The 26,186-nt window shown below is 45.7% G+C and overlaps 1 protein-coding gene across 1 annotated transcript in view; it reads right to left on the bottom strand.

Annotated features, from left to right (window-relative positions):
• BACE2 (beta-secretase 2) overlaps positions 1-26,186 on the bottom strand; it is an 87,593-nt gene that overhangs the window by 14,468 nt on the left and 46,939 nt on the right. Inside the window, exons 3-7 of the mRNA XM_077118951.1 lie at positions 17,848-18,064; positions 14,747-14,875; positions 13,423-13,557; positions 10,729-10,830; positions 7,071-7,220 (exon numbers count right to left, since the gene is read on the bottom strand). Coding sequence (XP_076975066.1) covers positions 7,071-7,220; positions 10,729-10,830; positions 13,423-13,557; positions 14,747-14,875; positions 17,848-18,064 — 733 coding nt within the window. The remainder of the gene's footprint in view (positions 1-7,070; positions 7,221-10,728; positions 10,831-13,422; positions 13,558-14,746; positions 14,876-17,847; positions 18,065-26,186) is intronic.

Genomic DNA, 26,186 nt, shown 5'->3' with positions numbered 1-26,186 from the left:
GTCTGGGGGCTGCTTTGCTAACTGCCCAAATATGACCTAGTCCATGCATTTTTGGAAAAATAATATCGGGGGGAGACAAAATTTTAAGGTAATTGCCTTTGACCTGGCTCCTTCCTCACTGCTGGTGCAATGGTCCTGGGTAAGGGTCTTGTTTCAAAACCTGGATGACAAGGAGACCGGCTAGCTGTCTGAAATGCTAGAGTAGGGCCAGGCAGACAGAGCCTGCTGCTAGGAGGTGAGTGAGCTCCTGGCTGTTCCTGAGGAGGTGTGTCACAGGCAGGGAGCATACAGGGTTCTGAGATGGGGGTCTGGAGCAACTTCCTTTAAAAGTCCTCTCCAGCAAGGCAGTAGAAGGCAATGGGATGAGATGCTGGGTAAGAAAATGAGGGGGAAGGGAACAGATTTTAAAGTAAAAAATGTGAACATGTCAAAGCGAATCTAAAGATATCTACAGCCTTCCTAAGTGGGGGTAATACTAAATTCTTAGGCAGAGATCTGCGAATAAAGCGGACTGCTCCAAAACTGGCCCTCGATGGTTTCCCAAGTTCACCCAAGTCTTGCTCCTCAAAGGGCTCAGACCCCCAGGTGAACCTTCAGCTCTGCAGCCTACAGCCTGCCCCAGATATAACAGATTTCCCCTGAATGCCGGCTTTTCCCCTCCTGCTTCTTATGAGTCCCGAACTCTGCCAACCACCCTGTGATATTTATTTACTAGTAACTGTTCAAGTAGACCTTTGTCCTCAAGACTGTAGTTACAAACCACATTGATGAAATAATGTTCCCATTCCACCATTCCACTGACCCAAATTTAATCATAAAGTCATATTATTTCAAAGATGCTGAAAACATATCATTCTAACACCACTCCATGCAGTGCCATTCATCCATGGATATTACAGTCTTTTGAAAATGTCTTTGGCAAGAATTATTATTTCCCCTGTACAGTTAAAGACACAGGCACAGAAAGGGCTAAGTGATTTGCTGAAAGTTACAGCATGAGTCAAGGACAGTGCTGAGACCATAACTCAAGCCCCGGGCTGCCAGCTGTATGTGTCCCCTGTTGGAATGTATTTCTTTTGACGCTTTCAATCCTTTCTTGAAAACCTCTCCATTTCTGGAGCGCATATACCCTTGCATGAAGCTGAAAATAGGGTAAAGGCAGTATTTCCATTTACCCTGTTCTTCTGAAATGATTTCTCCTGCTATAAGTCCCCAGTCCCAACTTTATCCCCAATCCATCAAATGACAACAGAGACAAGCTTCGTGTGTCTGCTCAAAAATGCTTATTGTCCCCCCACATCTCTACTGTGTGGCCGTGTTCAGTGGCTGGAAGGAAGGATGATTTTAAAATGCATGATTCTTTTCTTCAAGGAATTAAAAATTCAATTGAGGAAGAAATATTTTTTTAAATGCAAAGTCATCAAATAAAAAGGGCAACAGCATAAAATATAAGATAAAGATATGGTTCCATGCCAGATGGGTGGACTAGAAAAGATGCATTATGAGTTTAAATGGCAAGCTCACAATGGGTTCTGCTCAGCACAGGTTTCACAGAAGAGGGTTTTCATAACTACAGAAGCTTTGTGAGCTGCCTTGGCACTCATGGGCAGAGCCATTTCCCCCAAAACTGACCTGTGGCCTTTAAAAGCAGCTTTCCAGCCTGGGCAGAATCTGCCCCACACCTGTGACCACTACCGCATGGCTCACCCAAATGCACAGCTGCTCCAAATCATAAGCTCGCTTTCCCCACTGCCCTCGGACCCCAAGTCCCTTTTCCTTTTAGTGTGCATTTGCTTTAAACTAAGCAACCCTTGACTTCCCCCAGGAAATCTGCTAACCTACACCCCGGACACAATAGAGGCACCAGCCCATGCTTGCACCTGCTCCTGCCCCCATGCATGGCTGAGCCACCCTCATGGATGGTGCTTCCCGTTGACCTCTTGTGGCACCCTTCAGGACTTGGGAGCAACACACTGTCTCTACTCATGCATGCTGGCCTCAGTTTCCCACCGTATCACATATGACTTTCACCCAGACCCAAACTTAATATCCACTTTAACCCATTTGAAACAGGTGGTGCTCTGGGCAGGGTGTGCTGGTGGGGACCATCAGATGAGGTCTGGAGTCTTCCTGCTGCTCCTGGCTCACTAAAGGGCTCTTGAAGATAGCTAATACTACCTAACACGGCTGGGGAAGGGCCCCCCACCTGCTGATACACACCAGCACTGAGTTCTGTTGACGTTTGTTGACTCTACTGAGTAGTGCCCAAACTTCCTATCCCAACCTGTGGATCCTGAAAATCTGAGTCCTCCCTGGGAGCTGTAAACTGCTAGCCCTAGCATGGCAAGAGGGTTTCCAGTGCTCCCCAGAAGAGGAATGACTAGTCAGATTCAATCTGGCTAATACCTGAAGGTCCCCTTGGCTCTATGGAGTAGGCTTGGGGACAGGAGATAGGCAAGCCCTGTGCTGGCTGCTGGGACAAGGAGATGTAGACATCAGAGGCTTCGTGCACAATAGCTGGGGGACTACTAGGGACCAAGCCCTGCGTTGGTGGACTGGACTCCAGAGACCAAATAAAAATCTCTCTCTATATATAGTACCCCTTCCTCTAGCCACATGGGGACCAAACTGTCTGACATGAAAAGGGAGTTGGTATATCTCCTCAATAGTAATACTCCTGCTGTATGCAACGCAACTTGCTGTGCCACCATGGCCTGACCACTCAGCCTCCAACACCCTGCTTTCCCAAGAGGGCCGTTTGGGGCCTACACAGTTGGCAGAGCTGCCAGGTGCCCAATCCACAAACCTTCACTGATTCTTGGGCAGTGGCCAAAGGGCTGGCAGAGGAGTCAGGCCAATGGAAACAGAGTAATTTTCTCCTACAAGGAAGGCCCCTGCAGGAGGCTCTGCCTTTGGAACTACCTCACAGCCTCATCGTTTTCCACACTGCACTGACATCACTCTCAGTGGCACTGCTCATTAGCTCCTGAGACTCACTCCTACATGGCAGATCCTGCAGGCCCCTTGCAGTCTGCCTACCCCACTCAGGGCCCCCAGGGGCCCCCAGCAACTGGTGGTCAGGCCCATGGCACTTCAGTACTCAGAGGCTCCACTGCCCTGGTGGAGTGGACACATAGAAAGAGATTGCCTTTAGGCCCATCGCTGGCCAAAATAGTTACTAAAGGCTGAGACTTGTCCTCTAAAGCCAAATGCTGGCATCCCATAGATGGGGTCACACTCCACTGTGGGGGGAGGGCCATAAACTCTTCTGTCTCTGCTGTGTTAATTACATGGGGTCACTTCCCATCACTGCTGGGGCCACCAGGAAGGGGCTGAGCAGTGGAACGGTTAGGGCCACCTTTATTTTATTTATTTATTTTTGTATGCTGTATGGCAGAGTCACATTTCATTCTTTTTCCATGTGAGTATCCATTATTGCAGCACTGTTCATTGCACTTTTTTTTTTTTTTTTTTTTTTAAAGGAAAGACAGAGAGAAGGAAGGAAGGACAGAAGGAAGGAAGGGAGGAAGAAAGGGAAACATTTTCTTGTTTTATTGTATTTCGTTTCTCCGTTTTTGTTACATGGGCTGGGGCCGGGAATCGAACCGAGGTCCTCCGGCATAGCAGGCAAGCACTTTGCCCGCTGAGCCACCGCGGCCCGCCCTGTTCATTGCACTTTTGTTTGTTTGCTTTGCTTGTTTGTTTTCTGGAAAGTGAATGGACCAGGAATTGAGCCCAAGTCTTCCTCATGGCAGGCAAGAATTCTACCACTGAATTACCTTTGCACCCCCGGGGCCACCTTTAGAGGTGAAGAGAAGCGACGTCTGGTAGATGCCAGTCATGCCAGAAATGACCTCCTTGTTCCTTGCCATGAGTGTCCATTACCCATACCAGGCAGAGCACCTGCCTGGCAAGTCCTTCTATAGAACTAGGCCTGAGGGAAAGCAGTACAACCTTTCTCAGCAAGGGAGAAGCCACTCTAGCTCCAGTTGTCATGATACAAGTAGCAGTCCCAGCAGCAGATGCTCACCATCTGGCATGATGCCAATGTCCACCCTGGCTCTGGGTTTTAGTAATTCTGCTGGTTGTGGGGTCTCTGGCTGACCTACCACCCACAAGACTTCCCCAAGCAGGCCCAGGAATGCTCCCACAATTATCGAGCAATCCTAAAACTGTACCCAGAAAGGTTGCTCCTCAACCACCTGTGCCCAACATACCACCAAATGTGGACTCAACGTATCCAAACTACACATCAAATGGGTCCATGGGCACTGTGCATGAGGGAGTCTCCACCCAGGCATGACCTAAATAAGAGACTCATGCACACCAAGGGCTGCAGACTCAAGTATCTCCAGATCAAACCTGCAGGGCTCACTGTCCTCCTTCCCAGAGGACAAGAGCTTGGATGGCAAAGAAAGCTTACAGAAATTAATACCCACCACTCATATAATTGTGGACAAAGCTCTCCCTGCGTAGGGGAGTGTGGGGAACCACACAGGAGCATGCAGCAAAGTTTTTGCTGGGTGTGTGTCCCTAAAGGTCATGGAAGTCTGTGATGACAACGGTTTTACAGAAACCAACAGAAATTTCATGTCCAGTGGTATTTAAAAGCCCATGCCAGAACTTCCCGTGCTTATGGGTTGCTACTTGGGAGGGATACCCAGCCCCAGGGTGGCCCCCCATGATCAACAGCTCAGACAATACCACCCCAGCCCACGAGTTCACCAATGGAGATGACACTATCCAAGACCACCACTGAAGGCTACCCACTGCCATTCCTGTCATCCCCACAAATCAGAGTCACAGCTAATGACCCCAGACGCTGTGTTCAGAAATGGGAAGGAGAACTGACAAAGTGCCAGCTGGCTGTAGGACAGGCTGCTAACCACATATCCTTCTTCCTTCGTTGATACTTATGGCCGTGAGTGGCACCCCCCATGATTTTAAAGCTGCCTTGTGCTCTGCGACCCCTAATGACAAACTAAACGTTGTATCTATATCACACAGCAGGAACAATCTTCCACATTCCGAGGCCCGCGTGCTCTCCCATACCTCCGTACACTAATAAAGGTTGTTACAACAACAGATTCCCTACCCCAGGTAGCCTTGGATAATCACCTTTTTGGCCAGAAATGGGGGTGACTGTGCCATCAAAAGCATCTCCTGCTGCATGTATCCTGATAATTCGAGACAGGTCAAAATCAGCTTAAAAAGTGGCTCAAGATGCTAAAGCGTCTCACAATATAAACGAGGTTTTTCCAACAGGTATCTCAGACCCTAAAAAAACCCTGCCATGTCTTCCTTGCTATCTCCTGGCCACACATAGGCTTCTAGCAATTAGTTTCCCTATTTTTTGACATTTTTATAATAACCAATATTCTCAAATGCTTTATGCTCAACAATGGTATGCCTTGGGCAGTCAATATACCACCTACCCAAACTGCCACTGTCCTCCAAATAAATGATGCCACGGCATGAGGGGATGGACTTTCATAACGATGCAAGTTTTTTTGTGTGCTGCCTTGGCATCAATCTCCCTTTGGCTGAGGCACTCACCTCAGTGTGGACCTTTGGCTTAGTTAATAGGCAGCTTTCTAGCCCCAGGGGACAAACTCCCCCAGAGCCCAAACCCACATCTGCGTCCCTTACCCAACCTCACACCTTACCCAAAACCCACTGGTCCCAAATGATAAGCCAACCATCTCCACTGTCCTTGATCCACTCCCTTTACCTGTCAGTAAACAATTGCTTTAAACTAACCAATCCTGCATTCCTGCAGGAACTCTACTAACCTCCACCGTAGAATTACAGTAAAGGCACAGCTCAGCATCCCTCTCGCTCCATGAATACGCTTTTGACCTGCTGGTTGAGCCACCTGAGCTGATGACCTTCCCATGCAGACCTCTCTCTGGAACCTGTAGCAAACTTTCTCTTCAAGCATGCTGGCCTCAGTTTCTCCATGTATAGCACCTGACTTCCACCTGGAGCTATATTTAAAATACAACTTAGCTAATTTAAAACAGGGTTGTTTGAGTTTGGCCTTGAAAGATGGGAAGACTTTGGATATGCAGATGGAGGCAGAAAGAGAGAGCATTTCAAGGAGGTGGGGGTGGTGGGAACAGAGATTAGGGGTCAGAAGAGCAGGGGATGTACTGGGGCACAGTGACCACCAAGCAGAGGGTCAGAGGGAATGGTAGGAAATAGGCTGGAATGCCTGGTGGGACCAAGGCTGGAGGCCACAGGATTCAAATCATGGGGACATACTCACCACTCACAGCAGTGGGGCCAGGGATGGAGGCTGTGGTTGAAGAAACTTCACCTGGCAATAACTTTAAGAAGAAGATAGGGTGGGGGCTTGGAATGCCTGAGGACATTCTGGAAGTAACTGAGGTCAGGTGATGGCCAGACTAGGTGAGGGCTATAGGAATGGAGAGGGGGAAAGAGGGAAGACCTGACTCAGGAAGCCAGACCAGGATATTTAGTTAGATGCATAAGATAAAGATGGCATTGATGATGACTTGAAGATGGCATCAAGGATGACTTGAAAAAATGTCTTCATTTGTGACAATTCAGCTTTAGTCTTTATTTATCTATAAGGGTGCAGTGGCAGATTGGCTGCAATGATGTCCCAGTTTTCGACCTTTCCTTTAGTCCCACCCTCCGCAACTGGACTGACAGCTCCTCCCATGGAGAGGTGGACTCTGTTTCCCCACTTGGGAATCTGGGTGGTCGAGGGCTTGTTTGGGAGGCACATGGAAGAGATGGTGGCTGGTTCTGAGTCCTGACCTCAGGAGCCCTTGGGTATTTCTTCTCTCTCTCTTGCACCCCTGCCGCCACCATTTGAACCAACCACTAGCCCCTAGTGTAAGCACTCGCTGATGACCACCAATACACGAACAAGGAGGGCTGACCTGCCCAGCTGACTCAGACTCACGAGCAATACTAACTGCTTATGACTTTGTCACCAGCATCACAGCAATGATGGATATGTGACAAAGGTGTGGGATCCAGCATATGCCTTACTCTTGCAATTAGGTCAAAAAGAGAAAAGCACCTGTTTGCGTTCATACCTGAGGCAAGATGGTGATACGGAATGATCTGCTTGAGTTCTCGTCTCTCAGGTAAATGGAGATTTTAGGAAAGTAAGACCAAGGTGTTTCAGAATTAGTCCAGCAGGCCAGCTGGGACCCGGTCCAGAAGCCATCAGAGAATTCTGGAATCTAGACAACACAAGAGCAAGTGAACACAATGACGAGTTTGGCACATCAATAGGAAACAGCTTTTGGCTCTCCCAGTTGTCACGCCAGATGCCCAGAGCTCAACCACGCTTCATTTGGACAGAGCGGCAGGGATGTCAGTCCTCTGGAAGATGGATGGTGACAGCAAAATAACAACTGGCAAAATCACTCATGTCTCTGGAGCGCTTGAAAATCAGTCTTACATGCCACAATTCAGCTAGTCCCCATGACACTCCAGCAGTGAGGTAGCATTGTCACCTCCAGGCCACGTATGAGGAAACCAAAGCACAGAGCAGGGAAGTGACTTGTCCAAAGTCACACAAAAGAGCCAGAAAAATACGTGATGGGGGCAGAGCTAGAAAAGCATGCGATGGGGTTAGAGCTAGAAGAGTATATGATTGGGGACATGTGGTGGGGGTAGAGGTAGAAAAGTCTGCAATGGGGACAGAGCAAGAACAGCTTGTGACATGGACAAAGCTAGAAGAGCATGTGACAGGGCAGAGCTAGAAACTAGAAGGGATGGAGGTAGAGCTAGAAGAGTTTATAATGTGGGTGGAGCTAGAACATCATATGATGGAGGCAGAGCTAGAAGAGCATGTGATGGGGAGGTGGGGGACAGATGTAGAGGGGACTGTGATGGGGGTACAATTGTTCAGGTTCCTGTTAAGGCAGGGGCATGGGGGGACCCTGTTCCATTTGCAAGAGGCTTTCAGGGCAGCACAGGCAGCTCGGGTACGATGGTCCTAAGGTGCCCAAAGGTGCTGCTGTGTGGGACACTGGCTGTCTGGGTAAAATGCAAGGACAGGTCTGGGCTAGACACATGCAGTGGAGGCCACTCACACGAATGGGGTTGACGATGCAGGCGTGGAAGTGATAGCTCAGGAAAGAGGGTGGGGAGTGGAGGAGACTCTGATGAAGAGGGGCCCAGGGCTCGGGAAAGCCTGAGCAAGAAGGCATCAAGGAAGTCAAAGGAAAATTGAGAAGGAAGATAGGTAGAGAGGAAGCAGTGCTGTTGAGGCCAAGTGAGATGCAATGGGAGAAAATGAGCATCATAAAGTGCATGCAATAAATACGTATTAGTGCCGCACGCTCCCTAGACACATGGGGGGGAAATGCCCCAGGGTCTGCTCATCTTCCTCACAGAGTCCCTCATTCATTTGTAAAATTTCTAACTCTGGTGTTGATCTATTTTTACTTTTAAAGATGTGAAGTTGATGTGAACTCTGGGCTGCAGGGAGCCCGCTGCCCGCAGGGCTGGGAGGGAACTGTCACCTTGCTGGATTCAGTTAGGAGTCGAGGTGACACTAGCTGCACCGAGGGCATGGGGCGTCCAGTGAGGGCACCGCCACCATCGGCAGTTTGCAGAGTTGGGAAAGAGAGGCTTAGAGGTGGCTAGGTTCCTCACCCGTATGGCTGAACTCAGGTTTGGCTGCGAGACCACCTACCTCCCAAAATGTGACCTTGCACCAGCAGGCCAGGAGCGTGGGGCCCGGCAGGGGCTGTAGCTGGGCCACAGGACACTTCGGTTCTGTGACTCAGTGGGCTGCGCTGCCCTGCCCCAAATTCTCCACCAGACTCAGGGGAGATCTCAAAATATAAAATGGGGTTTCTAAAAACCCCATCTGAGCAGTTCACTCCAAGAGACAGGACCCAGCATTTTTATTGTCCTTAATTCTCTGAAGCCAGCGCTATCCCTAACTAAAAAGAAAACCCAACCCAAGATAGACAGCTTAGATAACCTTAGTAGATAAAAAGAACAAACATTTAAAGACAGATACACAATACATCCTTGTTGAGCTTTCCCTGCCCAAAACAAACAACCTCCCTGTGTTTCTCCTTTCTAAGGCAGGCGCTGAAGTCAGAGGATAATTTTAGACAAGCAAACAAATTTCGTAATTTCCTTCTCGCTGCCTCCTGGTTCTTTTATAAAGTCATAGGTACTGCTGAAACTCAGGTGGCAATGAGCTCACGAGTGCTAACGGCGGGCGGCCGCCACTCGGCTGTCCCAGGGCTCTGCAGAGAACACGGGGGCTTAAGGGTCAGTCTGTTTGATGCACTTGCTGGCACTTCAGACCTATCCTTAGGACAGTCATAAAAAAATATATATTGTAATAATCCATAATAGTTCGTTTCCCGGTGCCTGTCCATGCAAAAAAATAAAATAAAATTCAGAATACCGAATGTGAAGACACATGTGCTGAGAACACCGACGACATTTTTAGTCTTTAAGAAACCAGTCCAGTGCTCCTCCTTATTTGAAGCGTGGCCTGGTTTTCAGTAAGCATTCTAACTGTAAGGCACTAACACAGGTACTTGCCGTTCTTTCTGATTCAGCAGATATTGAACAGACAGGGCTGCTGTTTCATGGACCTTTCAGTTCAATGACACCTCACGTTTTTTCCTTTTTTAATTTCCCCTCTGTGTTCTTTTGGTTTACTTGTTCTTTCAACAGCAGTTTTTGACTTTTGACATTTTGGTTCAGGACAATCGAAAGCCCCCCCTTGCTTCCCGGGTATCTGGAATCCCCTGCTAGAATCTGGAACAAAGCAGCTGCTGTTCCTGCAAACTGCTGGGTTTGTCGTCAACTGTTCATTGCGTGTGGTGATCCCATGGTGGGGTGGGACACGCGTCCCACGATAGCATTAGGGTAAAGGCTCTGGGCAGGAAACACGTATTTTTCCTGACCTTGCAAGGATGGCCCTGAGTGGACAGATGCTAATGAAAATACTCAGAAAGCCAAAAGCAATGTGTATCCCAAGCACTGTGGTTTGTACATTAAACAGAAGCAACTCTTTGCCGAGTTCTCACTAGGTGCTGGCTGCATACCTCAAACCCTCAGGGAGCCCCATAGATGAGAATACGGAGGTTGTCAGAGGTCCATCTGACCCCCAAAGCTGTGCTCTTTCCAGGGCTTTGGGTCCACCCGCTGTCCTGAACTGAGGGGAAGGTGGGGTCACACTGGAAAGACCATCACCTGGGTCCCCCAGGACCTGCAGTTCTCACTCCTGGCATTAAACTGTATTGCAGAGAAAGGCCATAAAATCATTATGGGATTGGCTGATCAATCGTCTTCTCCTGGGAAAAAGTCACTTTGTTTTATAGAAGTGAGAATCCAGCAGAGCATGGGTGGAGGCCAACGATTTGGGGTTTGTTTTGTTTTCTAGGTTATACACTTACTTTTGACTTACTATTTGCTTTATTATAGTTATATGAGCATGTCTTTTTTTTTCTTAGATAAAATTTTAAAAACACTCTATCAATTAAATTATTATTTGAGACATCAAAAAGAATTGCACATTCAGATCCAAGAATTATTTTCAGATTAATGTCAAAGATAAAGATCCGAGACTTAATAAGTAATTGTTTGAAAAAGCCAGACAGCACGCTTGGGCATCCTCCGCCAAGGAGCTCAGGATCCCAGTGCGGGGCCTGGGGGCGTGGCACTGTGACGTGGTGACCTTGGAGGCTCACCAAGGTCACAGGGACTCACCAGAGACGCGCGGGCCACGGCCTCCACCACCGCATCGAACACCTTCTGGGGCAGGCGCAGGAGCGTGGTGCCGCTGTCCACGATGGCCTTGTCCGCGTTGTACTGGGGGGGTGGAGCACAGGACAGTCACTGCCGGCTGCCGTCCTGCTGGCTGCCGCTCACTCCACATCCTCAGACCCAGGCCACCAGGACTCTTGGGGCCCAGCACTCTCACTTCACACCTAAGGAAACCGAGGCCCCGGCAGCACAAGAGATGTGGCCAAAACCAGCAGCCCTCCCAGCACAGAGTTTTTCTTTACTCAGAGCCGCCCAAATTCCTTCCTCAAGGATGCCCCTTCTGCGTCCCCTGGAGCTGAGGAGAAGATTCATTCCTCCTTCCGGGCTGAAATGGCACATTATGCATCATTTACCCAAAGTGCACAAAATTCTCTATTATCACACTCATGCACAAAGAGAAGAAGGGCAGGCAATTTGCATATTTGCATCAGGGAAAAAACCAGAGCTGCATTCAGTAAAAGGATGAGACAGACAGACAGACTGGGCTGCTTTGGAAGTATTATGAACCCCAGAAAAGCCATGTTTTAATCCCGATTCCCTCCTGTGGAGGCAGCTGTTTCTTTTAATCCCTATTCAGTTCTGTAGGTTGGAAATTTGACTAGTTCTCCATGGAGAGGTGACACACCCAATTGCAAGTGTGACTTTTGAGATGCAATTTAGCCCATTCAGGGTGGGTGTTGATAAAAGGAGAGTTTTTAAAAGGAGAAACATTTTGGAGAAACCATGGACGGAAGCAACAGAGCCTACCAAGTGACAGAAGCCTCCAAGCCAACTGAGACTTCACAGCAGAGCTAACATGGATGCGGACATGTGGAGAACAGAGACATGGATGTTTGGAGATGCCTGGAGCCCAGCAGACATTGCCATGAGATGTTAAACAAGCCAGAAGCTGGAGAGAGCCAAGGGAAGCCAAGCGATGAAAGCCAGCCCTGGAGAAGCAAAGTGAGGAGTCTCCACAGGAACAGAGGCTGAAAGCGACAGAGCCCAGGAGCAAGGGACCAGCAGATGCCAGCCACGTGCCTCCCCAGCTGACAGAGGGGCTCCTGACCCATCGGCCTTCCTTGAGTGAAGTTGACCTCTTGTTGGACACTTTCATTTCTTCAGAACTATAAACTTATAATTTACTAAATTCCTCTTTTTAAAAGCTGTTCCAGTTCTGATATATCGCACTACAGCAGCTTGCAAACTACCATACAAATAGACACACACACAGAGGCACTGCAGCCCTGCCTCAGCTCTAACATTCCTCATGTGACAGAAAGGTCAGTGAGCATGACCCCAGGCCCACCCAAGCACTAGGGGCATGGCTGGCTGGAATGCGCTGTGGGCAACTCAACCCTCCTGCTTTTAAGGCAAATCCATGAGTTCCAGGACCACTAGCAAATAAGGTTCCATTCTGGCTGTGAGTGGTGGGAGCCATTACAAATTTTAAGAAAATGAAACATACCAATTTATTAGCATTCTTTTCAGATGTAAAATTACTTTCAGTTTTGAAGCAAACTTAACTTAATTAGAAATGATTTCTCTCTTTTTTTTGTATATGGCAGTAACGTAAATACTGCAGTAAATGGAAATGTTGTGGTGGGATGACCTGAGTTTGTTGTTTGTCCTTTTGTGGGACCTTAGGTGGGCAGGACGGAACCAAAAGAACCAATAGGAAAATCAAATCCCTGAATATGCACTTGTATGCTAATTTGTGACACACACACACACACACAAACAGAGTTTTGTTTTATCTCAGACCCTCACATTTGATTCTTCTACCACTGGAGTCTTTCGTGGCAAATAAGTGCATTTTGACAATAAACAGATTTGTGGGCATTGGCCTGAAGCGCCATGGTGACAGACTGACTGATGCTTTATCACCCTCGCCTCGAACAGGTTTCCCGAGGGATCTCTGTGTGTGAGGATGTGTGGGGAAATGTACTGGTTCCTATGAAAAGAAGTGCTGCCAGGTACGAGCACCGGAAATGCTGGCGCCTCCTATGAACCCCTGGGAAGGGACTGCAGATGCTCGCGGCTCCCCCGCAGCCTCAGAGGATAATGTCACCCCGTGCCACCAATAAGCCAAAAAGTAGTAGGGGGCGCAGCGTGGCTCGCCAGGGACTTGGCATCCCCAGCTCTGCATGGCCATCACCCCTCAGGAGCATCCAGCCAGGAGTACCTTCAGAACATAACTTTTCTTTGGGTGGGAATTGTGTCCTGGGGGAGGCAGGGGGGTCCACTGCAAAGGACAATAAAACCAACTACTATTTTGGTTCATCCTGCAGATTTTAGCCTCCTCTGGCCCCCACCCACCCAACATGATAAAGCAGGCTGTTCATGGCCTACTCCTAAAGAGTTAAAAGGGATCACCTGGGAAGAGAAGGTAGAAGGTGACGGCCCCACATCATTTTCCCCATAAAGCGTCGTGTGCTAATTTCCCCTAGTAAGTCAAAGCTTGGAAGAAAGCAGTTTCCTTTTGGTTGGGTGTCTTCAGTGTTAAACGCACCATATGAAAAGCCCCTTCATCTTTTCATGCAATGCCCCTGTGATAGGATAACTTCTGGTTTCATGCACAGGGTTCCGCTGTCAGATTAAAGTGACTTGCAAACACGGACGGACAGACAGACACAACAGACATCAGACTGCACCTACTTCTCTGCAGTCCAGATTCAGGCTTTGGCCTCCGATTTCCAATTTGAGAATTTCTATCTGATAATACCACTCCTCCTTGATTGGCGTATACCAGATGTCTCCTTTGTACAAACTTGGTTCAATTCCACCCAGGACCTGGGAAGGAGAATATTTATAGTGTAAGGAGAGAAAATACAGAGGCACAACATTGGTTAGAGTCATGAACACTGAGGTGACGCTCCACTGGAGCCAGGACTTTCATTTGATTGAGATGTTACAAAAACAGACAAACAAACCCATTTTAAAATAAACAGGGAACATTAGGGAACATGTATCCCGAAGTCAAATGGGATACATTTGCCAGTATGCCCTGGCAAAACCGAGAAGCTTTGGTGGTTGCCTTTTGTCTAAAGAAAATACACAGGATTTCAGCTTCACAAGACTGAGCGTTTCCCCAACAAATAGGCAAATAAAAATAATTAACCATGTAGGCTGACGATGGTTGAGCTCCCCAGAAGTCAGAGGAGAGGGAAGCTGAATGGAAAACTTCCCTAATCACAACTTCATTTTACAAGGCCATAAAACAGTGCCCCTCAAAGCCCAGGCTACTCTTGCCCCTTTAAGCCAATGTACCGTTAGCAAATGAAATGGCTGGGAAATGGGGTGCTGGGTCTGCCACTCAGAATCTGAGCACAAGGGGGGGAACCCAGGCCCCAGGGGGCCCCCCACCCGCATGCTCCCTGTCGCCCCTACCTCAGACCTCTGAGGGCAGGACCAGCTGAGGGCACACTGTGGCTGCAGTGCGTTCAGTACAGTCTCACGTGCATGGTGTGTGTGTGCGTGTGGTGTGTGTGTGCGTGCGTGGTGTGTGTGTACGTGCGTGGTGTGTGTGTGCGTGCGTGGTGTGTGTGTGCGTGCATGGTGTGTGTGTGTGTGCGTGTTGTGTGGGCAGAGAGAGAGGACGCACAGGAGACCCTGTCCCCTAACTGGATTTGGGACGCGCAGTCCTCCCAGCGCTTCAGTCCTCCCATCCTGCTCCTTGAACACTCTTCCCTGCCCCCCAGACAACAGTCCTTTCCAAGGAATTTCAAAGGACAATAAAGAAAAGCTCTAGTGGAACGTGGAAGGAGAAGTACCTTTTTAGGGGACAGGATGATTTGGAAGGTCAAAAAAACATCTAATTTTACCAACTTTGTCTTCGACTCTACAAAAAGACTGTCAGGTTTTTATGGCACGTACGTATGCCTACGTGTCCAATATTTCTGACCAGGTTTTTAATAAGGCAGAATAAAAGAGCCCCACCAGTTTGTGATTTTTCTCCCATTTAAGACTAAAAGATACCCACAAGACTACCTCCGTTGGTACCAGATCCAGCCACCGGCAATCCCGCCCCACACATCTGCATGGAGAACACGTCAGGGATCTCTGCTTGCGTGACAAGGGAATCAAAGAACGTCTCCAGGGAGCTTGATGGCTGCAGGACGGGAAAGAAGGACAAGTGCCTCATGACTTGTGTAGGTAAGGAGAGCTCCAGTGTGGAAACCCAGGACGATGCACGATATTCTTTATTATATTTAACAGTTCAAGGCTAAACAGTAAGCAAGAAAGCGCAGGGCATAGCGACAAAAAGCCCCCAACAGAACTTCCTACCACTTGGTATTTTTCCTTTCGGCGTGGCTGTGTTGTAAAAATAAGATAGTGCTTTCGGAAGCTATTAAGACACCACCCCATTTATCAGCATGACTGCCTTGTGAGGCAGGCGTGAGAAGATGTAGAAGTGGGTTACCGAGGTAGGTGGTGGAGGCTAATCTTAGACATTTCAGAGTTACGGAGACAGCAGTGTCTCCAGGAGCTGGCTTGGCTTCTGAAATCCTTATTTACCTCTTTCAGCCACAGCTGCCCACCAGGCAAACGCGAGATGACTGATCCAGGCAGGCAGTGACCCCAGACCCTGGGAAAGAGGGTTTATAGCTGAGGGTTTTGAGCCCTGGGCCAGGCTGTCTGCTCAACGCTGGCCATCAGACAATAGTAGCAAAAGGAACAATGTTATGTCCTGAAGAAAAAGGCTTGCTGCTCCTCATGGCCATGTTTCAGGAGGTCTTTTGCTCTGTGTCTCTGTTGCACACAACCACACACTCAGACGACACAACCATTTATCTGGAAAACCTCAAAAGCAAGAAGGGTGATTTCTTGGGAAGAGTTCTGAGTCAGAGATGGGCCAGGGCTATGAGTGGTCATGCAGGAAGGGTTTAGATTTTGGTTCTGATGACAGGGAGACAGCAGGGTTAGTCACTGAGATGTTCATTTTTTGGGGGGTGGTGCACGGTCCGGGAGTCTTCTGCATGGAAGACAAACATTCTACCACCAGACCACCTGTGCACGCTGAGATGTTCATTTTTGATGTAAACATGACAGAAAACTGTAGTTGCATACATGTTACAGGCCTACTCTAACCATCTAAGCTGAGCGTAAGTGACGATTATTTATTGTCTATAGGAACTGAAACTACAATGCCAGAGGGAGTGAGAATAGAGTTCCATTATCCACTAGATATAAATCTTTTCATTTGCTTAGCTCATTTGTATTTGGCCGCCAATTGTTTCCTTCCTGGTGCTGGTAGAATTCTCCGGCAGAATCTGGCACAATCTCTACATGTGATGTTTGTTGAAACAGGTGTTTGAGTCAACGAAGGAGGAAAAGTCTCCTCTTGAGATGAGATGGATCTGGGGGTGGCTGGGCCTGGGATTCTTTCATCTATCTTCTCAAGGCAGCTAAGCAAAGGAAACATAGCCTGGAATTGAATCCTAGACCTCTTCTTGTTTACCAGGACTTGTTCTCTTAGTTCCTTGTCTGTACAATGGAGGTAAATTAAAACCTTATGAAGTATGGCAAACCATGGCTATTATAGCTAGCTGAAGCTTGCACAATTGCTTCTTTTTGGGGTATATATATTTCACAACAAAAAATATGAAAAACAAAACAAAACAACAAAAGCTCCTGGAGCTGTTCTGGGTGTCCACGGGTAGATGCATGTGCGAAGTGCTTGGGGCAGTCCCTGCATATTGTAAAGGTTCTATTATTATTCTGTTAGGTGGTTCTTCATTAGGAGTGACTTAAAATACAGTTACCCAGGACCAACTACGAGAGGGTCTGATTCCATCTGGGATACTGAGGTGTAAGAAGCCCACAGGTTGTGTCCACGCACAGCTTTGGTGGGAGGCAGCTGGGAGAGATCAAGGGTATCTCTCTCCAAGACCACCACCGAACATTTGGCTGAATTGTTCCAGAAACACCTTTTGGACCACCAACCCGGACCACACTCTGGGTCTCTTGCCAGACCTGCTTCCAGCTCTACTCCAGGTGGTGGGTTGAACTATGTACTCCAGGAAACAACAAAAAGCATGTTCTTCATCTTAGTCCATTCCTGTAGGTGTGAGCCCTTTCAAAGATCATAAGTAGGACCTTTGGATGACCTTATTTGTAGTTAAGGTATAGCCTAACTGAAGGAGGTTGGGACTTAATCCTGTTACTGGAGGCATTATGAAAAGAAAGCTATGTGGAGGAGGTAAAGCTGGAAGTTAAGGAAACCTGGAAGAGGAGGAGAAGACAGAGCCATGTGCCAAGAAAGCAAAGGGATCCCAGGATTGCCAGCCAGAAAGAATGCTGTTGACTCTTGGAGGAAGCAAACCTTCTAGCCTCTGAAACCATGAACAAATAAATTCCTGGTATTAAGCCAACCCATTGCATGGTATTTGTCATAGCAGCTGAGAAACTCATACACTCCACTTTCCACAAATTCCGTTACTGTCTCCCTAAACCTGGGTGATGTGAAGTCAATTATTGGTAATCATCTTGGAATTACACAGACAATAGAGAAAGGTCACCCTAAATACCCCCACAGCATTTTGTTTTCACAGAGTTTTTTACACGTTATTAACGCTGGATAATTTAGGTTGACCCTAACATCTTCTGAATAATTAATGTAAAATCAAGCATATTCACATCTTTCACTTTCAAAACACATAAAGATGAAACTTTTTCCCAAAATCACAGTGCCAGTAAAAATGTTTCTAGGAATGTAAGCTACTACTAGTCTGCCAAGAGAAAAGGGGGCTCCTCGACCTGTCTGAGCTCCATAGTCCCCTGGTCCCCACATTTCTCAAATAGGATAATATGGCTTTCCAAAGCCCACCTCGTGGGATGGTCAGGGGAACTGAGTGACGCGACACCTTCTAATGTCCACAGCAGGTGTCAAATAGACTCCCAGTAATTGCTCCTCTTTCTCCTTGTGAAGGCCTGGGGTTGGGGGAAGCTACCTTCCCCCCATTATTTGCTAAGATACTTGTGCTGGAACAAATGTTCCCACAGGATAGGAAAACAGGCCCTTCTTTTCATGACCGCTTTTCAGAATCTCATCTCCACTGTTTGATTTACTGAAATCATTACCTTGGCTAGGGTAGCATAAGCAAGTCCAAGGATTCCATTCCACTTAATTCCAGGCAAAAAGAAATTCTCTGATTCATAGATAGTGGCAATATTGACCAGGAAAGAACCATTGAAGCCCTTTGGGATGGTGACGAGGTCCTCCCCAACGACGCCTGTCCAGCTCCCTTGCGTGTACTTCACGGTGACATCAAAGCCCTTGGCACGATACGTGCTGGACCTGGAGAAATAAGCGGAAAGGCTGTCAGAGTTGGCTCCCTTTAAGAAAGTTTAACATGTATTTTGTCTTCATATCCATGTTCTCCTAATCATAAAGACAAGATGGCCAGTCATTGTGGCCCAGACAGCTGCCCTAAATTCAGAAGTCTACCCAAAAGAAGCCTTAATAATTAGCAGCGCCGAGGTCAGATCTTGCTAACTTGGGCAGGGAAGGCACTGGTGCTACAGTGGTGTCCCTGAGCTGAACTCTCACCTGTGCCCAAATTTTATGTGCCCAAAGATTTTATGATCTCACTGATGTGAAATAATTAGCATAGAGTCAAAAACTAGAGCACAGTTTATTAGGAGTGATGGTGGGGGAGGAAATGGGGAGTTAATATTAATTGGTAGAGAATTTCTTTTTGGGTTGATGGAAAAGTTTTGATGTTGAATGGTGGTGATTTAGCGGCACTGAATCATGCATTAGAATCTGGTTAAAAGCGGGAAATTTTAAGTTGTATATATGTTCTAGAATTAAATAAAACAAAATTATACAACGCAACGAACCCTCTTATAAATTATGGACTACAGTTAACAGTACAATTGTAACAAAATTCTTTTATCAATTCTTACGAATATACTGCACTAATGCAAGGTGTTAATAGTAGGGTGGTATCTGGAACTCTATTTTATGCATGATTTTTCTTTAAACCTACAACTTCTCTAATACAAAATATATTTATTAAAAGAAAAAAAGTTAATACAGGAGAGTATTTAGAACAGAACTCTGGAACCCAGCAGGTACCCCAACAAAAATACTTCCTTCCATTTTAATTTTCTAATTACTTGCTACCTTTATTCAATCTTGCTTTTTCCTTTAAAGTTCAAAGATGCTTTTTCTAGAAGTGTTTCTATAGAGCTATTCTCACTGCATATTCCAAACTATCTCATGCTGAAGTCCAACTACCCCCATTCCAAGCACCTGGCTGTGTGCGAATGACTTGGTTAAGACATTTTGGGGAAGGGGAGGAGCCTTCAAACTCTTTGCCACTGGCTTCTAGAAGGTTCTTCTGTGTTCTGGAACAGTGCCGTCCAAAAGAACTTTCTGTAATCACAGGAATATTCTATATTTGCATTGTTCAATATGGTTACCACATGGGACTACTGCTCTTGAAAAATAATTAGTGTGACAGAAGAACCAAAATTTTAATTTTATTTAACATTAATTAATATGAATTAAAGCAGCACAAGTGGTTACTGGCTATCCTAGTGGAGAACACAGACAGTCCTAGATAATGTGAGAAAAAAAAAACCTCATATTCCCCAGTCTCCTTGAACTAAACCTCAAAGAGTAAAAACCCCAGAGACGATGATAAGCAGTTCTAAGGATTGCTAGTGTATAGTTTCCAGCACCTTAAATTAAAATAAAAATGCATGCTTCCTTCCTAATTTTCTAACCTACTTCTTAGCAATAAAATGCTTTGGCCCTCAATTGCTTTGCATATTACTTGAATATATTAAGAGAGAACTCCAGATTGGGCTTCACATTGGCAACGCCCGTGCCTAGCGCTCAGAAGCAGCCATAAATCAGGGAACTGGGTAGGTGGGGAAAGTCATCACAGCAACAAAAATATTTTGAATCTTATTCAGGAGACGTTCTTCCTGATATAAGTATTCAGGGAATGTAGGATTAGAAAGTTAAATAAATTGAACAGAGGAGAAAATAGCCACAGAACTTCTTATCACTTTAAAAGACAACCACTATTGTTTACAGAGAACATAAAAAGAGAAGGTAGAAAAACCATCCTGCCAATCTGCAAGAATCCTAGGGCATTATATAAGATTCTACAAAGGTTCCATGCACTAGGGTAACTTTCCAGAAACCTACAACCTCCAGATGGGTCTCTGGACCAGATACGTCCTGAAATGCAGAGAGTCCAGCCTTTCAGAACATCAATAATTCCATCTTCTATCCCATATTGTTGACAGCCCTTCCAACATGAAAAAGTTAGAATGGGCATAGCCCAAATACCTCTAAAGAGTTATACAAAGAAGGCAGGGTTTAACAAATGAGTATGAGTGCTGAATCAGTATATTGATATTTATGTTAGTCTCCAGTACCTTAGAGCAGCTAGAACTAAAAAACCTAAAATTGTAGAAATGTAACCCATATCAAACTCTGAAATCTGTTCTACAACTAATTGTTGTAATGTACTTTGAAATTTATTCCTTTTTTGGTATATATGTTATTTATTACAAAAAGGAAAAAAGAGAAGGAGGAGGATAATAGAGAAGATAGGATTTAAGAAATGAGTATGATTGTTGAATCACTATATTGATATTTCTGTTGGTTCCAGTGTCTTGGAGCAGCTAGGAGAAAAAACAAAAAATCATGGAACTGTAACCCATACCAAACTTTAAAATCTGTTCTATAACTACTTGTTAAAAAGTACTTGGAAATTTTTTGCTTTTTTTGTATATATGTTATATTTGACAAGTAAAAAAGAATTTAAAAAAAGAGAGAGAGAAGGTAGAAAGGCAGAATTTAAAAGAGTTGAACCCTTGGACCTAAGCCACCCATTCTAGGGAATGCTCAGCCTTAGACTTCCCTGGGGAAGTCTGCACATTTCAGGGTTTGGTATCTACCCGCAGGGTTGTTGACCAGATACCACTTTTGTCCTTTGATTACACTTCTGAAAGTGACCAGATGAGAGCAGATGGGCTTGCTGATGGCCTGGGGGATGGTCAATCAGCCTGCTTAACCTGGTGATTCATCAATATCCTCAACAACAGTCTAGGGTCATAGGCCTCAAAATGGCAAATCCTCTCCTGGACAGGCAAATGACAGGCAAGCTCGAAATAATTATCTAAAAATCAGGCAGAAATATCTGTCCTCTTCACATAGAAAGGTGAGGTGTTTGATCTCAAGTATCCAGGTTAGCTTCCTTCAATGAGGTCACCAGGTAATTCTTTAACTCCCTAATTCCTTACAAGTGTCAGGTGAGAAAAGTAAATTGTTCCTTTGCCACAGCTTCTCAGGGGGCTTCACCTTAGATGGACTACAACAGCGAGGAGACATTTTAATGGAAACGTACTCAATTTCCTTAATAGATCACTAAGGAGTCAGGGGCATGAGTGCATTCCATCTCTCATCAAGCCGACCGGCTGGAGGCTATTTTATTGGCTAAAAAAGAAGTACATTTAAAAAAATTCATGACCTTCTTTTTGCTGTATAGTAACTCACTGGAACATTTACCACCATGAAAAGAGTGGTGGGGACAAGCTACACAAATGACTAATGGTAGCCTGGTGTCACATTCCATAAATCAAAGAGATCTTGTCAAAGAACCCCAAGCCAAATCTCCAATTACTGGAAAATGTTTCAGGAAGCATTAAACCTGAATATTGAAAGATTGGAGCACTTGAATCAGAGGCTGACAGACCCAACCAAAAACCTTATTATAACTAAGAGAGATCAGAAGGACAAGCAAATGCAGAAACATCACAGGGCGAGGGAGCTACAGCTCAGAAAAGTAACCGTTATCAAAAATTGAGAAAGGAAGTGAGTACGTCCTCTTGGCTTCCATGCAGTACAATGATGGAAAGTGTAACTTTGGCCAAAGTTAGCAAAGAGCATTAGATATATTAATGACACAGAAATTTTACATACAAATGTTTATATCTTTACAATAATCTGAGTTGATTATAAGCCTATAAAAAGCATGGAAGAAGAAGAGGGAAGGAAATAAAAGAAGGTTAAATTAAACCATGCAAAACAAGCATGACAATACAGATAGAACAGAGCCTGCCTAAAACTCAGAAATGGGATAATTCCCATCTGATTTAGCTAAGAAAGAACCTGATAAGCATGTTAAAGAATGTTTTTCTTAAAAAAAAAAAGAAAGGCTGTGCTGAGGTTAGAAGCCCAAAATGTGCATAATATTATATATTTACTTAATAAATTTCAACGTGACTTGCAAATTAAGGAGGTAGGCTGAGGCTTGAAGGGCAGAAGTGCCAAGTGGGTGAAACTGGCAAAGTCAAGTCTAGGGCTTCCTCTAGACATTGGCAGGCTCTGTTAGTCCTCTTTATAGATATCCACAAAGGGAGAAATAAATTAGCACCCGGAGTGCTCGGAAAGCTGTAGGGAGTCTAACTACAGGGAGTTTGGGATTAGCAGGAGGGAAGGCTCAGCCATCAAAGGATCTGTGGATGTTCTCAGGAGCTTTCATGTTAAATCAGAAGTGAAGGAACCAGAGGAATCTTTCAGCATGAAAAACATGAACCATCTGCCACCTGAGTGCCAGCCTGGCTCTGGGTTCAAGAGCCATTTTAAGCAAAGTGAGCAGAAGAGAGTTAGAAAGCTGCGTCCTCCCAAAGCCTATAGATGGCTTGTTGTGCGGCTGATTAAATATTGTACACATACCAAATGACACTGTGCACAGTATTTGTAATGCTGACTATTTACCCCAGAATGTTTCCATCACTGCATCTACATAGCAGAAGGCTCACTGGTTGAAAACTGTGCTCTGACTCTTTTGGAACCCCAGTTATAGGGATGAGTTACTGTGTGCATAGGTCCTGCAGCCAAAGAGCTACCATTTACCTCCTGGGAAGGAAACAGTCATGTACGGTAATGAATCTGCATGCTTATTTCCTCCAAAGAACTATACACAGCCCCCAGACTAACTGTTTCCTTCTACCATATCATGTGTCTACACATGTGCAATGAGAAACAAAATGATTCCAGGCAGAGAGGGAAACTCTGCAAAATAGGTCATCGAGCTCCAAGTATGATATTTTGCCTCATAAGCCCCGGGGTGGCTGTAGAAAAAAATGACTAAATGTGAGGTACAGAGTGGAAACCTGCAGCGAAGAGAACACAGGGTGAGGAAGGCCTTCCACCAAGGTGAGTGTTCTCCCTGGCAACGATGCTGCCTTCTAGAGGGCGTTTTTGATTGTTCCCGAGCCAGCACTAGCTGGCTTGTAATGTGCAGGGTAGTCAGGCAAAACAAAGAATTGTCCCGCATTCCACCCCACTTTCTAAAGTCCCTCTGGACATCAGAATGGGTGAAAAGCCTATTGTTGATTATCTGAGCACAGGAAGCCCCACTCTTTTTCAGACGTACAAAGTATTTTTTACGTGGATTTTCCAGGAACGCAACTACTGTGTAAGTTGAGGAAAGGTGACATTTTATTTGTTTGGATCTTGCCTGAGAATCGTCACATCGCCCACCCATGCCTCTCTGGGCATCTGAGTCAACTCGATCATCCTTTGTCAGTGTGGGCTTGCCTGGTTCATGGCAACTCCCCTGCAGCCAAAGACAACCTCCCCCTTTGCCTGGCTCCTGGTGTAGCTCAGCCAGGGAGCTTGCACACTGAGGCCCTGATCACTGACTATGGATTACTTCCCTTTTATCAACCCCTGCATCCCATCAGGGCATTTTAGGATCACATGTGTATTGAGTTCTATTATCTTTGCATTTCTATTTCAGAACATTACTTATCAAAAGGGGGTGCTGGGACGGTTAAAAAAAGCTGAAAAAGCAATCAGACTTCAACTAGATATATGAATGAAGCTAATTTGGATAGGACTAAGGTAAATCAGAATACAGGGTAAAGGATGGTATGGTCCATATTTTAAAAACTTCAATCTCTGTACAAGATCAAAGGGAGAGATGTTCATTTGGCGTAAAATTTATATTTTGGGTAGCCACATTATCTAATTTAACTTGTATCGTTAGTTTACTTGAGCACCATAATTACATGGAATCTTGACTAGGGCGTGAGATCTTGTTGGTTTGTCCGGGTTTGTGTGATGCCCCAATATATCCCAGAGTAATTTGGGCTAGAATAAATAGTATTTGCAAAGTCTCTTTGGGGGACTGGGGAAAAAGGAAGAAATATTCAACTTCTCTATCTGGGGAATTCTTGATATTCTCACAAGCAGAGGGGACAATCAATTCAATAGGCTGAGTCCTCAATCTTAGGACTCACCCCAGTAAAGCGTACTCCTGCAAAGGATAGGCTGAGCCTACCAATAATCATGCCTATGCGTCAGCCCTGGAGAACCTCTTTTGTTGCTCAGATGTGGCCCCTCTCTCTAACCCAACTCGGTAGGTGAACTCACTGCCCTACTCCCTACATGGGACATGACTCTTAGGGGTATAAGTCTCCCTGGCAACATGGACGGGACTCCCAGGGATGAGCCAGGAACCATATCATTGGAATGAGAAAGCATTTTGTACCAAAAGGGGGAAGAAAGAAATAAGACAAAATAAAGTGTCAGTGGCTGAGAGATTTCAAACAGACTTGGGAGGTTATCCTGGAGGTTATTCTTACACATTATATAGATACACATTTTTAGTTTATGGTATATAGGAGTGTCTAAGGGGAAGTACCTGCAACAGTTGAACTGTGTTCCAGTAGCCTTGATTCTTGAAGAGGACTGTATAACTATATAGCTTTTACAATGTATACTTGTGTCTGATGCTCCTGTTATCCAGGGTATGGACAGATGAGTAAAAATAAAGGATAAAAAATAAATAAATAATAGGGAGAGATAAAGGGTAAAAATTGGGTAGATTGAGATACTGTGGGACAATGAGAGGGAAGGGTAAGGGGTATGGGATGTATGAGCTCTTTTTTTTTCTTGTTATTTCTTTTTCTGGAGTGATGCAAACATTCTGAAAATAATCATGGTGAAGAATATACAGCCATATGATGATATTGTGAGCCACTGATTGTATAATATGGTTGAATTGTATGTGTGCAAATATTTCTCACTAAAAATATTTTTTAAAAAACAGGGGGTACTGATGCTTGGAAAACTGATGACCTGGAAGCTTGGATTTGGGCAAATCTCTTAGCCTCCAGAAACTTCCCCATTGCTGCACAAAGTGAAACAAGAGGAATCCCCTCCCCTACAGAAACACCACCTGAGACTTCTACACACATCTTTGTGATCGCAGCAATAGCTTTGGGGCACATTTAGTCTTCTCAGTGAGAAAGTCACCACTGGCCAGGTGTTTCCTCCTGGAACAACAATGATGCAAGCTTTTCCAATACACTCTGTCATAAATGAAGCCCTAGGTTCCTTGCGGGAGGGGTCAGCCATGTCTCTGTGGCCCCGCAAGGACCCAGCTAGCACTAGATGTTAACCCCCCTCTCCCTAATATTTGGAGAAGATCACATCTATTTGTGCCACCCAGATGGAGACCAAGATGTGGTATCTGTACAAATTAATGGGTGGGTTCTCCCCTCCCAATATGTTTCACGTAGGGGAAGTTTTTTTGCCTTATTGAAAATTGCCCAGTACTTTCAGAAGCCTCCCAGTCATTATTCTCTCTCCTTTTGTTCCCTCTTGTTTTCACCCCAGCTAAAGTTGAGATTTATTCCCTGGGACAAAAGAATGTAGATGAGGATAAAAAGAAAGAAAGGTATCACGTAAGGAAACATGATATGGCAGTTTCTCGTCTATTAGAGTTTATGACCCCAACAAGAAAACTATTTCACACCAGCTTATTTGTTTTGTCTATTAAGTTTAAAATTTAGGGTCACAGAATAGATGTGAAGATGGAAATGTGCACAACATCAGCGCAGCTACAGGCTCCCTGGAGGGACTTATAGCAGAATGCTGACGAGAAGCTTCTCACTTGGGGGTCTCCCTGTGCCTCACCCAGTACCCATCCAGGAAGGGGGTCCCAGGGCCCAACTCTGCCAGAGCTTTCTTCACTTCCAGAAACGTCCATCCGGGCTTCCTTCATTTCATACAATCCTGCGCCCAAACGGCTAGCCTGGAGCGCCAGCTGTAGGCACGAATGCTCTCTGCTTCCAACACTGATGCCTTTCTAAATAAGTCATGGATTCCTTCCCCTAAAAATAACCCCCCTGCCCAGAAGCGGTTTCTGTCAGCCACACCATAATGCTGTTTCTGAGCTAGGGGCAATGCCAAGGTTGTTTTCCAGGTATTGCTTCAGGTGGGGGAGCAACCCTACGCCCTGCCCACACAAAGTCTCATCCCCCCAAACAATCCTTTTCTCCCCCAGCTCCAGCCCTCCTTCAATTTGGTACCCGAAAGGGTTGCAATAAACAAAGGATCACTTGCCCCCTGCAGCTTGTGTGACTATAAGAATTGTGTTTGA

Source organism: Tamandua tetradactyla, chromosome 10 (genome assembly GCF_023851605.1).
Source record: "Tamandua tetradactyla isolate mTamTet1 chromosome 10, mTamTet1.pri, whole genome shotgun sequence".
NCBI lineage: Eukaryota > Metazoa > Chordata > Mammalia > Pilosa > Myrmecophagidae > Tamandua > Tamandua tetradactyla.
Note: the sequence above shows the minus strand (reverse complement) of the source record. Positions and strands in the feature narration are given on the sequence as shown.